A 16,850-nucleotide genomic window follows, 5' to 3' on the forward strand; every position below is an offset into this window, starting at 1 on the left:
TGAAGTTATCTTTTTGCATCTTTATGCATTTCTGTAATGCTGTAAATCACACTTTCATACCTTATGGCAACAGATACTCACTGCTGCAGACACTGAAGCTGATGGAAGTCACCCTTTGGCTTCAGTGGCTGTTGTCTTATGATCACAAGGATAAATGAGTCACTTCAAATAATTAACAACACAATAGTCTTGTTGAATAATGCCCATAATATTTGAGGAATAAACAAACTGGACATAAATGAATATAAGGGGAATATAGGATTTTCTGGTCATTTACCACGTTTGGGGATCTTAATAGTTCTTCTCATTGCAGCGTAGCAGGCCTTAATCCTCCATGCTTGCTTTTGTGTAGTCTCTTTGTGTGTTCCAGTAGTTTTGACACGTACTACTATATTGTATTAGCTTTAGGATTTGGTGTTGTGAGGCATGATAAGTGAAACTAATCGCTTGTGCCTGTTGGAAGGGGGAGTTTGTTCTTCCCCTCTCACCCTGCCATCCCAGTCCTGGTATATGCACTGGTGCTCTGTCATCATGAAGGAGAGAGTTTCCCCTGGTGTCACTGCAAGAAACAGGCAGCATATATAAACCCAAGAGCCTGTCGTATTGGGAAACACAAGCGGGTATTACACTAAGAGCACGTGTCAGTGTGTATTGTTTCTTCTTCCTAAAGCGATTTTTTTTGTGTCTTCTGGTTTGGAGGCTGAAAGATGCATAATGTAAATAGTTCTTTTTTACTTTTGTTCTTTCTTTTTAATAAGGCCATATGCACATATCCTTTCTGTACCTGTATCGGAAACAATGAGCCCTTATCCTGGTCAGACTCAGTACCAAGCACTACAGCAGTCTCAACCCTACACCATCTACCCCCAGACCACCCAAACCTACGGACTACCTCCTTTCGGTAAGAAGTAACTTTTCAAAGACTTCTCAGTGCCTGCAATTGTCTTATGTCTCATTGAAAAGCCAATGTTAAGCTTAACCAGGTGTGTTGGAGAGAAGAGTTTGTAGGAGAGCACATGCCTAACTTAAATTGTAGATCGGTGTCTACAGTACTGATGGGACTTCATATTATAAAATATTATTTCTTACAAAGCTGTTCTCCTGGCCGTTAATTTGGATGTCTCCCCATGAAGCTTGCCAGATGGTTCTTAGTTTGGGATCATAATTTTCTCCAATTGTGGTGTAGCTGTGTTTGTGCAGTTTCCTTGTCAGTGGAATCACACAAGACCCCATACTACAGCATCTCTGCTGAAGGTATTTTTCCTTTCCTTTTTGCTGGCCAGGATAAAGACTTTTTTGTTATTTTATCTTTCACCAAATGTAATTTCATGCTGAAATGTCACCAAGTTTACTAGGCAAATAAGTTTGCTTAAGTTGCTCTAATACTTGAGCCCTCTATTAGCCATTTTTGTTTTTGCAAATGATTGAAGGATAAGAGTCCTGTCATAACTGAGCAGCTAAAGCGTGATGACAGGGTTTGAGCTATTTGCCCTCTGCTTCCTTTATAGTGCACGGAGGGAGAGCCACACCTCTGGGGTGTTGGTCTGTTTTAGAAGATAATGGCCATCTTTCTCCATGATGTATAAAGGGAGTTGAGGATTAGCAGTGCAGACAGAAACATCTAACTTCTGAGTGGGTTAGCTAGTGAAAGGAGCTGCCTGGTCTTTCCTTGTACTCTGTATAGTAAAGTGTCAGGCATTGGGGAAAAAACCACACGATTGACTATCCCCCACATGTATGAAATTTTATGACTGATTATTAAAAATTAACATTTTAATTTCTCTTTTCATTTTTGATGTTGCCCTGCTTGGTTTCATATGTAAATATTGTATATTGTTGCCAGCTCTCAAAAGTGTATGGTGGCGGAGGCTGTTTTGCCCCTTAGCACCTAGCTGTAATGAGAGGGGAGAGCATCACCCTTCCGTGCAGGTAACCTGGGGGAGCACCACGTGTGCTGTCAGTGAGCTGCGCAGCTGTGAGATAGCCATGAAGTGGCTGTCTCGGGGCTTGTGGTCGTGCTGCGTAGCTAAATGAACAGACCCTCTTGCAGATTTACCTGTAGTGCTAAAATCTTAGTATCTTCAAGTGTAAAAGGATGAATTTTTCCTTAACTGAAGAACTAGATGTCTTTGAATAAAACCGGCAACATTTATGCCTTTTGTTAGCTGCTGACAGAGCAAGAACTTTTATATAAATTACAAAACAACTGATTTGTTGTGGTATTTTTGAAAGATAGCGTAGAAAAGATCATACAGCTAGGCTCAGTTTTATTAGACGTAAGTTACTAATTCTGTTTAAAGTAAGATGGCACAAATTGCTATCTTTATGAGAAAGGTCAATATGTAAAACGAATCTACATACCTTTCTTTTTTTCATATATATACACCTGGGATTCATGAAAAGGAGTTTCATTGTGGTTGAGGGATCCTTAGGAAGAAAATGATGGTTTTGTAGTAACTGGGATGCAAGGGTTTGATCAAATGGTATCTCCCAAATCTCATTTGCCCAGTATTAATGCTGAGATACATAGTTCTGACTGATCACTTGAATACCATGAAGTGGGAGCGTTGCAGGGTGTAAGTGTTGGGCTGGTTTATTAGCCACTCAAGGCTCTTCAGGAGAATAGGGTCATTTGGGTGGCTGTTTGTATTTGCTGCTTCTGCATTTCTAGCCCAGCCCCTGCCAGTAAGGTTCAGGTAGGACTGCCGTTTCAGAGGTTTTTAAAAGCAACCAACCCTCCCCACCACCTGTCATGATGGTGGTCTCAGGATTTCCAGTGGGCGAGGACCTAGTTGACTCTGTGTTACGTGTCCGGGGGAGCCGAAGGTCTCTACCTGTTGTGTTTTCTGAGCTCCCTTCATTCCTCCAGGTGAGCTTTTGCCTGGAAAGCTGAACCAGTGCGGAGAAGTCTGATGCTGTGTCCGTACCCGAGTCTTCAGTTGCCGGTGCAGTTTGTCTGCTATCTTTCTAAACACTCTGTTCCTTTTCTTTTTGTCCAGTTGTAGTGTTGGGTGTTGTCATGACAGTCTGTTACCTGCAAACCATGCCCAACCCCACGTTATGGTTACTGGAACATACTTCTCTTCCCTGGGTGCCTGCACTTTGGTTTCAGTGCCTTGCTGCACTGGTTTTTGCTATATCTGAACAGTGACTGGTGGTTTCCTTTACTTCATTTATTTGGTGTTTATTGGTAGTTTGTTGTGGACGGTGCACTGAGGCTGCTATGTATGTTCTTAGGTATTTTACTGTGTCGCTTTTTTTTTTTTAAAGGCAAATATGTGTAAATATGTGGAATCCTCCCTTGAAGTGTTAGGCCAAGATGTTTAAAAAGGTGTTTTAGACTTACTTCTAAAGTTTTTTGGGGGAGGGAGGATGTAGGGGGTCTTGTTAGTGTTTTGTGTGTGTGTGTGATGTTTTGTTGGTGATAGTGGTGGTGGCTGTATTTGCAGGGAGGGTGTTTGGTTTTTTTTAATCCAAAGGTTCTGGAATTCAGGGGTAGTTAGCTGCTTCAGTGTTATACTCTGAATGTAACAACAGAAGTTCTTCTGAAGACTTCGGCAAGAGATCAGCATTTTCTGTTGACTTCATAGGACCTTTTGTCTGTTAAACATCTTCTGAAATGTGATCAGTTACTGAAATGTCTTGGTATGGATTTTGTAGTCTGTTATTAAATACCTGAATTTTTAGTCTGAATTTAAGTGTTAGGAAGATGTTACAAGTCGTATTTCCAGTAATGGAAATCGTACTGGAGTGGTACCTGCTCACTCATACTGAGAAGATGGACCTTGCATGGTGTGATGGACAGGTGGAGGGTAGAGGACTGAACATGCACAGTGCAGAGGAAATTCTACAAATTGTTTCTGCTCACAAAATCTCCATTGAGCAGGTGAGGACTTGGCCAGCTTGGTCAGATGTTTTACCAGCATCAAAGGGCCTGTTCCAGAGGTTTGCATGACTTTCTACTGTATATTTGTTTCTATGCCAAAAAGAAGGCATCAGTGATTATCTAACTGGAACAAAGCAGATGTATTTTAAGCATGAAATTCAAGCAAGCTGACAAATGCAAGCATAGTCTTGAGATCACTCGGGTCAGGATGCTGCTTTCAGAGAAGAGATGACCTATGCTCTTGCCAACTTGTCACCTCTCCTTGTGCTGTAATACTTTTTTGATGGTGTTTAGTGCATTGTTCTGCATGGGACATACTTGTGGTCTGGAGAGATTTTATTAAAGAAGTATTAAAATAAGAGTAGTGACATACAAGCTGCATATGTGTGGCTGTAAGTTGGTGTTAGAAACACTGTGGATGTGATGGTTTACATTAACTCAAGAAAAACCTACAAGTGATGGGCTATCCTGTGTGGGGCCTTTCCACGTACGTACACGTGTCCCGTGACATTCTTCTGCCCCAGCTGCGGTGCTGCCGTTGGACTTGGAGGGGTCTCATTCCCCCTCGCCTGGCTTCCTCTCTGTCATCCTTGAGGCTGTGCTAGCTTATAAATGCCGTCTTGCAGAACAAGAGGGAAGGACATGTGCCACCAGGCCAAGAGTGTGCCTTGCTGTATGGAAAGTAGAACACGTCTATACTGAGAGATGACAAAGAGACAGTCATGGAAAGCAGCGGCTGAAAGATGCCTTAACACACGACCTGAGTCAGCTCCTGCACTCACATCCAGCCAACCCTGCGAACACCTCTGACGTGTGTGTCTGACCTGGTGTTACACTCCTCATATGTAACCATAATTATCCTATAGCATTCAGAGTTCGTTTGTGTTTCATTGTCACAGTTATTAGGCACTTCTGTGTGTCCTGTGACTGTCTCATTATGTTGCTGTCTGCTCCTTGTCCATCTGTCTTGCACTGTAAGGAACTGTTGGTTACTGTCCCCTCTAAAAATTACTCCCCTATTTGAAGATTGTGGCACTCCCTTTCCAGACTAAACAAATACAGCTACTCCCACTCTCCTTAGAGGATCTGTTTCCCATACGTTTTATTCTGGATTTTCTGCAATATATCTACAATCTTTCTTAAATCAGTCTTTCCCTTTTGTTTGCTAATTATCACAGTTCTAGAGGTTTGAAACGGTAACGAAGATGCAGCTTCAGAGTCGAAGAATCAAAACCCTAGTGTGGCTGTACAGATAGGTGAATGACTTAATTTGACTCTTAGGTGACAGTTTGAGATCAGGTACGGAAATAAATCAAAGAGCTGTTGCAGAATTTAATTCTGACAAAGCTGCAGCATGGAGCAAGTTCTTGGAGTTGCTGCTCTTGTCCAGCTCTATAGAGTCTCCCGTGTCTTTTGGGTAAGAGACTTAGAGCTTGTAGCCCGTGGCTCGTCCTGCTAGAGCGGGTGAAAGGCTGCAGGTGGCTTTCGCAGCCTTGGTACTGTTTTTTGGGGGGTTTAAGAAGGAGGGTGGTCTTTCTGCTGGCCCTGAACTTTGTGCCTAGCTCCAAACGACCTTTGTCCCTCTGCTTTGCACATTCCTGCTTGTTTTTAAGTAGATCCTCTCAACCGATTCCTGCTTTCTAACCAGGGCCAGGGAGAAATGCCTTTGACTTTGGCTGTAGGTCTGGAAACACTTAAACAAAAGCCTGAAGAGCCCTGAAGAACCAGGCCTGAGCTGAGCTACTGCAGTTGGATGCTGTTTTCACCCCATCAGTGCAGTAGACTAGACCTTAACACAGCACCTGAGCTGAAACCACACTGCTTATGTGTGCCTTGTACAGATGAATTACAATCACTTTGCTGTCTCTGTGCTTTGCCCAGTGTTGTTACAAATGCTTTCCAGAATGACAGGAAATCTAGAAGAAACGTTTAGATTTTTTTTCCCCCCTTTTTTTTTAAGGTCTGTATTTGCTGTTGTCAGTCTATGAAAGTTACTGACTTGGGGCTTGTTTTAACATATTTAACCCAAAGCCCAGTGAAGTGGTGGAAGCGTTGACCTTGACCTTAACAGATACCAACTTCAGCCTTGCTGTGTAATAGCTGAGGTCATTTGCAATGCTGTGCAGCTCAGCCCAAACATCAGAGGGATTAGCAGTTCCTTTATACTGACATGGCAGTGAGTCTTACTGTGACACTATCAGATTTTTAGTTGAAAGCTTTGGAAATTGGTCTTGTTGGTGCTTTTAATTTTCTCTTTTTCAGCCAGTTTTGTCAGCAGCTGTAATCCATGCACAGCCTGACAGTCAGCACTTACTATTGCAGAAATTAAACATTTTCCATGTGTGATTTGTTACTTGCTTTTGTGATGAGCAAAAATCTTAATCTGAGGTAGCAGCATGCTGTTTGGTCCCAGCATATTTGTTTGTAACTGGTCCAATTTATCTGATTCAGGTGCACTGTGGCCAGGTATGAAACCTGAAAGTGGTTTAATTCAGACTCCATCTACAAGTCAGCACAGTGTTCTTACCTGCACTACAGGGTTAACCACAAGCCAGCCCAGCCCAGCACATTATTCTTATTCCATTGAAGGTAACTTGGCATGGTTTTTATCTGCATCTCTCTCCACCTAATTGAGTCCAGATACCACAAATAGAGAGGCTTGCACGTTTGTTCTTGGTTTGTGCATGCTTCTTTATGCTTTGCCTCTTTTCTCTTTGTGCGTGTGTATGTGTTTGGTTTTGTATTTGCTACATACCTCTGTATGCACCAGGCTGGCTTGTTGGTGCCATGCTGATGGACTTAACAGGGTGAAGAGCAAATGGGCAGGGGAGAGGAGACTAAATGTTGTATTCTTGCATGCCTTTACTGGGAATGCTCTTGCAGCTCAAGCTCTTTGTTGGTGGTCTTTAGCTTGATGTCAGGAAATATGCTGACTGACATTGGGGATTTTTTTTAATTTTTTTTTTTTAATTCCTTCTGGAGGTAGATGGCTCTTATATATTACACACACGACCCCCCCGCCCCCACCAGGCTGGTGGATCTGCTAGAAAGTGAATTTCTCAGTATAGAACTAGCCTACAAATATTCCAACTGCTGGAAGTGCCACATCTAAGAAGCCAGGTGCTGAATTTCACCAGCTTCCAAAGCAATTTTTAGGAGTAAATGTGCCAGTTAGCTGAATAATGGAATATTGTTGCTTATGGCAAATATGTGCAAATTGATACTTCTTTTTTTTAGGCAGGATTTTTGCCATTTATGTTTGGGTGATAAATTGCGAAAATTCGTCTCGTTCTCTGTAGTTTTTTAAAAAGCATTTCAGGAATTCTTAATCTATTTCTTGTGTGATATTTTCATAGAATAATTCAGGGACTTCAGGAGATCTTTAGTTCAGCCTCCTGCTCAAAGAAGAGTTGACACTGAATTCAGAACCAGGTAGCTCAGGGCTTTTATCCAGTTGGGTCTCAAAAGCCTCCGAGGATGGAGATTTCGCCAGTTCCAGTGCCTGACTGTCATCATGGTGAAACTTTTATTCTTTTGTCAACTCGGAGCATCCCCTCTTTCACGTTGTGACCGTTTCTCTCCTTCTCCTGCTGTGCACCTGCAAAAAGAGCCTGGCTCTGTCTTCTTGATTACCTTCTTGCAGGTACCAGCAGGCTGCTGTCAGGTCCCCCAAAGCCATCTCTTCTCCAGGCTGGACAGTCCCGCTCCCCCCAGCTGCCCCTCGCAGGGCGCATGCTCCAGCTCCCTGACTGTTTTGGTGGCTCTTTGCCAGACCCACTGAATTTTATCAACATGTTTCTTGTGCTTGAGGCCCCAAACTGAATGCCGTATCTAGATGTGGTCTACTGAGTGCCAAGTAAAGGGGAATAACTCTTAAAATTAGCAATAAGCGGGTTTTAGCAGATCTTTCACTGATAGGAAGGCCATGTGGTATGTCATGGTACTTGCTCAGCTTGCGTCATTGTGACAGTAAATGGCCCAGCATAATGTTTATCCTTAATTTACTTTTCACATTCATAACATGAGCAATACAACACTGGAAATACTACCTTCCTTCAAACATAACTCTCCTCCAGGTACTCTCACCGGCAGAATGAATTACAGTGTTTTTAGCACTAGCTTTAATTTCCAAGGGTCAGAAATGGTTCTGCATAACGTGACCTCTGGCAGGTTTGCCAGTGATGTACCATGGCGAGCATGTGAATCCCTGGGGATCGGTGAGGTGACAGAGCCACCGTCAGGCCTCGCTCTGCAGAAGGATTTTAAACCATTTGATCCACACTGCTGTGAGAATGTGTGGTTTGAGGAGAGTTTCCCTGCAGGCTGCTCTTTGAAAGTGTCAAAAAGTCACCTGAATTGTGTAAGTGCTATCGTTTTTTTGAAAAACTTTTTGCAAACTGGCAGGAAACTTCCTTTTTCGGATTTGCTACGTTTCCTTTTTGTCAATTTAGCAAGCAGCCTGCTGAGGGGTCAGGTCAGTACTTGGGCTGGTGCAAGGGAGGTGGTGGAGAGCAGGAGCTGGAAGGATGGACAAAGTTGCTTTATTAGTAATCTCTTGAAAATCTGTCTTTTCAATCAAAACAGTAGGGTGATACACCGTTGTATGACGCTGCTGTCCCACCGGAGGTGTATTTCAGTGCATGGATATGGTTTAGTCTGCAGATGCTGGACTGAAGTAATGCGATATTTGAACCCTGGTAAATGGTCAGGTGACTGAGAATTTTGCTTTTTGTACTCACCCGAGCTATGGCCATGGTGGTATGTCGCAGAGGCACTTGGAAGCACTTGGACCGATGTGGGAGGAATGGCTGCTTCTTGCCTCGCCTCTTCCTTCCCTGTGAGAGCAAAGCAACCAAGTGAAACATAAAATGCATTAATTGCAATTTCCCTTCCCAGCACATGAAGCAGGTTGAAACATCTTTGAAAATGACTGAAGCAAAACCAAATGGGATGAATAAGGCAGGGGAGGTAGGGATATAAGGTCTGAGGATAAGGTCTGGAAGTGAGGGAGAAAGAGAGGAGAAGAGAAGAAGAGTCACGGCAGCTTCAAGGCAGTACTTGTGTTTGCTGATCTTTGAAACCTGAGACCATGAAGTGGTCCCTTTTGGCACATCCATGCCAAACATTTTTGCATGTTTTTGGCTCATTCACAGGTAAAAGGAACTGACCCACAGTGCAGAAAGAATTAGGTTAATCTGTGTAGTGGGAGCTGTTTGTAAAGATCTCATGTGTAACGCTGTATAGATAAAGGATAATTAAAAAGGAAATGTTGGAAGGAGACCAGAGTTAAGATAAACAGTGAAGTTCATATGAGGGAATCTGTGTTTTTAGCAGAATCCCAGCACTTGGAATCTTTTCTCTATGATTTCTTAACTTCCGTTATCTCAGTGGAGAAGCAGCCTCTTCAGAGCACTACAGATGAGAATCGCTTTCTGTTTGCTCTCCGTGATAATCTTGAGAGAGGTGGTAGAATAATCTGTCTTCTCGATAGTTCATCTCCTCCAGCTTCGTGGCAGGTTTGTTCTGCGTTAGCGAGGATCTTTTCTGGAGAGCTGCTCTTCACAGTGCCCTAGGAAGTGACATTTTCTTAAGGTAATAACAGCATTGATCATTTCCGTAACATGTATAGTTGGAAGGAGTTTTATTTGGAAACTAACCCCTGTTCCCTAGCAGTTGCTTATGAGGAGTATCTGTGACGGGTACCTTACTCTCACAGTTGTGCTTCTAGTAGCTGCATAGCTACTGTAGGTACTTGAGTATCTTCATTGCCATTATTGCTGTTCAGTGCAGCCTTTTTCCCTTTTCCTAAATGTTCTCCCCCAAAATTCTCTCCCATCTGTTTTTGAACTCTGCTGCTCCTATCTATGAGGGGATTCCCAGGGGCTAATTACTTACCTTTGTTTCTGCTTCCGCAGAGATGCCACCCTTCACATTTCTCACCTCTTGTAAATATTGCGTATTTCTGCACCTCTTTTAAGATATATTTCTTTTGTTTTTCATCTTTTTTGAGGCATATTTTGGATCCATTCCTCTTTCCAGGAGCTGTTCACCAGGTAGTATATGTGCTTGCCATAACACAACATACATTGATTAAGAGTTCGTGGTGGGGTCTGTTTCCCTGGGGTAGAAAGACTGAAGCCTTCAGAAGCTTGAGTTCTTCAGTCTTGGGGTGAATTCTGCATGGGTGTTATTTGCAGAAAGTAAGGGCTTTTCTCAGAGTGATGGTAGAGTAGGCGATACTGTGGATTTCTGCAAGTCTTTTCATAAGCATCTAAAAGTGATTTTTGGTTTTATTTGTGTGCAGAGAAAGAAGGTTTAGCAAAAGAAAATATTTCTTGGTGGCACCTGGTTGAGTACATCCTGTTTTGTTCATGCTGATTTCATTATTTGTTTTCACTAATCCTTGAGGGTCCCAAAACCCCATGTGGAGTGATGTTCAATGGAGTGGCCCTGTGGCTGTAAAACCACAAGATCTGCTAAATGACTGGTGTTCCCAGATGGTGCTCTAGCAGCCTCTTCTGTGTTTTGGAAGAACCAAATGCAGTGACATGAAGGCTATTAAACATCTTAAAATTCATACTAACAGCTACATGTCTCTAATAATTAGTCCTACAAGCTGTTGACAAATTATTTCAGAAGGTCTCATCCAAAAAACAGTTGTAGTCTCACAGAGATATGGGGAGATATGTTTGCTTTCTCCAGTAGGAAGCACCCTTTTTATACTATTTGAAATATTTTTTCTGTTTCCTTAAATTTTTTGATCTAATTAGACTAAATATGCTAAGTTCAATGCAGAGAGAATTTTTTTTTATCAGAGCTGATTTAAACACATTCATATCCATTTTACTGATTTATTCTGATTATTTTTCAGCTGCTACTAATTGAACATCAGAATGTGATTGTTGTCTTCTCAAAACTTTTAGTAAAGATGTGAAACCATTTTATACTCCAGTTGCTTAGCAGGCATGGAGGGAAAAGGTTTCTGAAAAGTACTGTTTTTAAAGATATGCTAGCTCTCCTTCCCTGTAAGCCCAGTTGAAATGTAACTGGTTTCGAAATACACAACTCTTTTTTTGGCTGTTAAAGGCAGAGTGCTGCTGGAAGCACAAATGCTTGCATATAAGCCCAGTAAGTGCTTATTTCACAACTTGGATTGGTCTCGTCTCTTGTGCTTTTCTAGAAGCATTTAATGCAGTAATTCTTAATTTTACAGCATCAACTACCAATGCCAGTCCAGTCTCTACATCCTCAACTGTTGTCAATATTTCCACATCAGCAGTAGCCAGCATCTCACAGGTAAAACTTCTTCCTTGTTATATTTATGTGCAGCATCTCCTTCACCTTTTTTTAACACGTTACTCAAAACTAACAAAGGAAGGCCAAATATTTGCATCACTTCAAACGGAGCACAATGGGTACTAGAGTTATGGGGCTCAGTATGTAACTCAAAGTCAGCAAAATTACTCTTGCTGTCTCTTTGACCATGACGTTTTTCACTTTGGCCTTCGCAACAAACTCACTTCATCTGTTCAAAGCCGTTTCCTTGTGTGCAGATTGTGTGGCGAATCTTAAACAAGATACTGAGATCTCTGAAGAGAGACAGTGGAGAAGAAACAATAGAACTATTTTGAGAACCAAATCTACAGGGAGGATTATAGGTGGATGGTTTTTGAATGCCTTTGTTCTCCCTCAGCAAGAAAAGGAAAATAGGTTGTACACAAACAAAACAAGCAAAAAAACCCCCAGTAAAGTAAGAGATGCATTCTGATGGTGCTAGAATAGAACAAAGTCAAAAAGCCCTGCAGCTACCACAGAGCCCTTCCCCCTGACTGTGACCTGCTGTGTGTAATACATAGCACTGTCAGCGGTTAACTGCCATTCTGAATATTTAGATATACAAAGGAACCCTTCAGTGTCACAACTTTGCAGAAGGAGAATATAGGAAGTGTGGAAAATGCAATGGATGCACAAAAATCCTTGTATGCTTATGCTGTTGCTTTTTAAGCTTCTTTCATTAACATAAACTTGCTTGAAGCTGTAAGGGGGAAAAAAGATTTTCTTTCAGTAGTGCAGACCAAGGTACCTGGTTCACAAATCCAGGTTCCTCTTTGAGGGAATCAGGAGTGCACAGTGTGCTAGAAGAGTGTGATGTGACATTTGGGGTGGCTGCTTTCTTTACTATCAGTAGCAGAAATTAAAATCTTCAAGCACAGCTTCAGGTGCTCAGTGATCTCCTCCTAAATGAGTAAATAGTCTTCATAAATGGATACATTTCATCACAGCATGCAAAATAATTGCTTGCTGCAGTTTATCCTGTAGCTCTTGTGGCTGGGATTGCGCCCTCAGCCAGTGCCAAGACCACTCTCTGCTGCTGTCAGTACATCTGGTATCAGAAAGTAAAACGCAAGACAAAAGCACAGATTCCAGAGCACAGACAGAGTGGACTGATGCCTTCGCATCCACTCGATACTCCCCTGTTACTGTCACATCATTCATAATGAATTCATTTTTGAAGAAACTGGAGGCAGAGGAGTGGTCCTGTGATTGCTGGCCTCCTGTCTGCAGAACCTGCCTGTGGAGGGGGCTTTTGGGAAGTCAGATCTCTCAACCCTTTTTGGGGATATCTTACATATGCAGAAAGAAATAGCATAAAGTCAGACTGTGCTCTTGCTGGGTTTTCTCTTTGACAGGCATATTCTAGCATAAAAGTCATGTTAACAGAGAGTGTTTTCTGAAGGAAGTATCCTATCGTAACTAATCCTTTCCTCTAACAGGAATATCCTACGTACACAATCCTTGGCCAAAGTCAGTACCAGACCTGTTACCCGAGTTCTGGCTTTGGAGTCGTAACACCAGCAGACAGCAACACGGAGAGTACTGCATTAGCAACAACTACGTATCCAACCGAAAAACCAAACGCCATGGTGCCTACGCGAACGGCGCAGAGACATTCCTCCGGTAATGGTTGGATCTTTAACAGGGTGGCTGCAAAATAACTGTGATAAACAGTACAGTATGCAGACATGGGGAAAACTTTTTTCCAAAAGGTAATTGCAGCACCTTTGCGTGCTGGCCTGGACAGGACATTTGCCTTCCATTGCCAGACTGATCTCACTGGTGTGCGGAGTATTATGGTGGGCCAGCCAAACTTTGGTATTGGAAGTCTTATACTGCTGCAGTTCAGGAGACACCTACCACATGCTCTGAATGCCCTAGGGAGAGGGAATTCCAGGGGTGACTTGAAGAGTTTCCAACAGCAGCTCCCTGGGGACCGTTGATTCTGTCACGTGTGGGGGCTGGGTGTTCACTTGGGCTGCAGGGCAGTTGATGATACCCAGTCTCAATAGCTCCTGCTAGCTCTTTCCCTCCTGCAGCCAGGTATTCAGATGACCTGACAGCCGTGACACAGCTGCCAATCCCAGTTATGGGAGTCCTCCGGGACTGCTCATGCATTTTCAAGAGCTGTAGTTCGGCAATCACCTCTCGATGAGTTGGTCTCTGATGTGCCCAGGAGTACATCCTTTCCTTTCTTCTGCTTCATCATGTAAACTGTTTTTTAAGTGACATGCTTCGCATGTGAGCAGATCTGCATAGCATCAAGTTACCTGGCATTTGTCAGGGGGAGAATATTTTAGCTGGTAAGAGAAGAGATGGAGAAAGTGGATTGAACAGGTTTGATTGAATATTGTAGAGAAGTCACATCTTTGGCTGGCCTTTTCCACTAATGCCGTGTCATGTACCAACCGCAGTGGTGTCGACTAAAATTTCCTCACCAAAAATACAGTTTTCTAAACTTAACAAGGACAAGAGCAAAGACTTAGTGCTTCTTCTGGTGTCTTATGCAAGGAGTTATGAGATTCTTCCTGTGTTGTCAAACAGTTTTAAATTGAAATCTGCTGCTTTTGCAGATTGGTAGGCTGGGAAAAAAAATAGAGATTCCATTCATTTTTGTTGGTGCCCTGGGTCTGGCCAGGATGGAGTTAACTTTCTTCCTAGCAGCTCTGCTGGTGCTGTGTTTTGGCTACTGCTGAACAATGCTTGTACAGTGTCAAGGCTTTCTCCCCTCCACACCCTCCCCGCAAGCAAGCTTGGGGTGGACAAGAACCTGGAAGGTGATGGAGCTGGGACAGCTGACCTGAGGTGACTGAAGGGATTTTCCATACTATATAATGTCATGTTCAGCAATGAAAACTGAAGTAGAGGAAGAAGCGGGGGCGTGGGGTTTGGCTTCCAAGGTGGCTCTTGCTTGGAGATAGGCTGGGCGTCAGCCTGCTTGTGGGAGGTGGTGAGTGATTGCCTTTGCAGCACTGCCTTCTCCATCCTCCCCAAGTCCATCAGTCATACCTGAGCTCTGGCAAGTCCTCAAACTCATTCAAGCAACCTGAAAGCAGGGATGGGTGGCTGCCAGTGAGCAAAGCATACAAATCGATAGTCTTGAACTCGGTGAAGTTCCAGACCTCTCTCACCTTTACCTTATGGGATGCTACTGACAGGGGATGACAAACACCACGCTGTGATGTTGTAAATCAATAAGCGTGGTGCTTCAAGCACTTTCCCTCTTTCAGGAAGCAGTTGTTCTAGTTGGGGTGAGCAACGGCAGATTTACCCGTGAGAATTTGTTCTTATTTGATGTTGAAAACCTAAGGAATTGACCTGTTATTTCCAGGCACTGGCCAGGGAATGGCCCAGTTGTTAATGTTTTCGGTGCCATTTTCTTAGCTCAGGAATTCTCCAAGTTCACCATTTTGCATGAATTTTCGTAGGAATTGCAAAGTCTCGTCTTCAAGACCTAGACTGAATTCAGGCTCTTTCAAGTCCCCTGTGCCCTCTGCCTTCCCACTACAGTTCTGGTCCTATTTCTGAAGTAGTTAGTCAGATGTCTGGGATGTTAACTCTTCTGCCTGAACTGTTAGTAAAGGATTCAGAGAGTATCTTCCATCATGGTCGTAATATTCTGCACATCAAAGCATTGATTTTTTTTTTAATTTTTTTTTTTTTATGGCAGTGCTTTACTCTTTCCCTGAGAAGCGTGTTCTTACCATAATGTATCCCCATCAGTCGTGGCCATAGTGCTTGTCCAAGTCTGTGTCTCCAGGGCCGAGATCGTCCCTGTTATTCTTTACTAATCCTTGGATAGGCCAATGGAGCTGTAGTCTAAGTATGTCTGTTTCACAGTTAGCACACTGTGGATTTGTGTGTGATTAACACACTGCAGATAACTCTGTGCACTGGCTATTGTTTAACTGTTAGTCAAAGGCTTACAGTGGCACAGGATTGAGTAGTGTATGTGGAGGTGGCAACAGCATGCATTGTATAGTGTTGCTTGACACAAAAGGCATTTGACTAGTCCAGGAAATCTGGGAGGGAGAAGCATCGTTAAATACTTTCCTTTGTACACTCATTCCAGACCGAGGGTTTCTGGTGCTCTCTCAAGAAGTATTAAACAATTGAGTAATAAAGCAGTTCCAGGGTAGTGAGACATCTGAGGGGTTACAGGCCGTAGGATGGAGGGTGCTCCGTCTTTGGCTTTGTACTGCAGGCAGGATGCAGTAAGTAGCTCAGTCCTGGTGGACTGAATTGAGGAGACAGAGCTGTTTTGAAATGATGCGACAAAGAAATCATGTTTTATGTTCTAATAAGGGTTCAACTACTACTGCATCAATAAAGTAAGATAACATCTTACCTTTTGCAAAGGAGGTTTGTGGCCAAATGGTATAAGCTTTATGTTGGTGTTTGTTTTGAGACATGAGGGGGTGAGAGCTGTGTGATTTCTTTCTTCTAGGAGATGCATCCACAAGTCCTTCATTATCAAGAGCAACAGCAAGTAAAGAGTTAGATGAGCAGGCAAGAAAAAACATCCCTGGGAAGAACAGGGGGAAGAGGAAAGCAGATACCTCCTCCTCACAGGACAGTGAACTAGAGGTAAGTAGTAATCCTGTTTTCTACAGATAGCATTGCAGAATAGTGTGGTGGTAAAAGTCTGCCTCTCTTTCTTTCATCCTATCCCCATGGAAATGGAAGGGGATCATAGCATCATAGAATAGTTTGGGTTGGAAGGGACCTTTAAAGGTCATCTAGTCCCACACCCCTGCAAAGAGCAGGGACATCTTCAACTCGATCAGGTTGCTCACAGCCCCATCCAGCCTGACCTTGAGTGTTTCCAGGGACGGGGCATCTACCACCTCTGGGCAACCTGTGCCAGTGTCTCACCACCCTCATCGTAAAAAATGTCTTCCTTACATCTAGTCTGAATCTACCCTCTTTTAGTTTAACCATTACCCCTTGTCCTAGCACAACAGGCCACGCTGTCTCCGTGTTTCTCCAAGCCCCCTTTAAGTATTGGAAGGCCACAAGAAGGTCTCCCCAGAGCATTCCTTCTCCGTGCTGAACAACCCCAACTCAGCCTTTCTTCACAGGAGAGGTGTTCCATCCCTCTGATCATTTTTGTGGCCCTCCTCTGGACCCACTCCAGCAGGTCCATGTCTTTCCTGTACTGAGAGATAATTTGAGAAATTCCCATGACCCATGTTACCTGAGAACTGGCCCAAATGGGTTCTTCAGTGATCCTTGACAAGCATCACTTAAATGTGTCTTGGAATCATAGTGGCGTCAATGGAGGAGACATCTGGATGTCTCCAGTACAGCCTGCTGCTCAGAGCAGGGCTGTCCCCAGCACTAGAACCATGGCTTTGTCTATCTGAGTCTTGAGAACCTCCAAGGTTGAAGATCTTCTACTTGTCTGGTGATCTGTCCCAGGACTACGACATCCACCTGGGGAAGGAGGTTTTCTGTCTCCAACCGGAATCTCCCAAGCTGCAAATTTCCCCTTCTTTTTCCATGGCAATTTTCCGTCTGCCACTACTGAGAAGAATTTGTCTCCATCATCTTTGCAGTTCCCTTTCAATTAATTCTGGTCTGCTATTAGATGACTCTTAGTCTCCTCTTTGCTGAGATAAACCATCAC

The 16,850-nt window shown here is 43.3% G+C and overlaps 1 protein-coding gene across 3 annotated transcripts in view; it reads left to right on the top strand.

Annotated features, from left to right (window-relative positions):
- EYA3 (EYA transcriptional coactivator and phosphatase 3) overlaps positions 1-16,850 on the top strand; it is a 61,101-nt gene that overhangs the window by 32,629 nt on the left and 11,622 nt on the right. For 2 of the 3 annotated variants that reach the window (XM_050909738.1, XM_050909737.1), the window contains 5 exons: positions 759-901; positions 6,338-6,475; positions 11,100-11,182; positions 12,661-12,844; positions 15,669-15,808. In XM_050909738.1, coding sequence (XP_050765695.1) covers positions 759-901; positions 6,338-6,475; positions 11,100-11,182; positions 12,661-12,844; positions 15,669-15,808 — 688 coding nt within the window. The remainder of the gene's footprint in view (positions 1-758; positions 902-6,337; positions 6,476-11,099; positions 11,183-12,660; positions 12,845-15,668; positions 15,809-16,850) is intronic. The other variant, XM_050909739.1, reaches the window with a different exon arrangement.

Source organism: Gymnogyps californianus, chromosome 22 (assembly GCF_018139145.2).
Source record: "Gymnogyps californianus isolate 813 chromosome 22, ASM1813914v2, whole genome shotgun sequence".
Taxonomy (NCBI): Eukaryota; Metazoa; Chordata; class Aves; order Accipitriformes; family Cathartidae; genus Gymnogyps; species Gymnogyps californianus.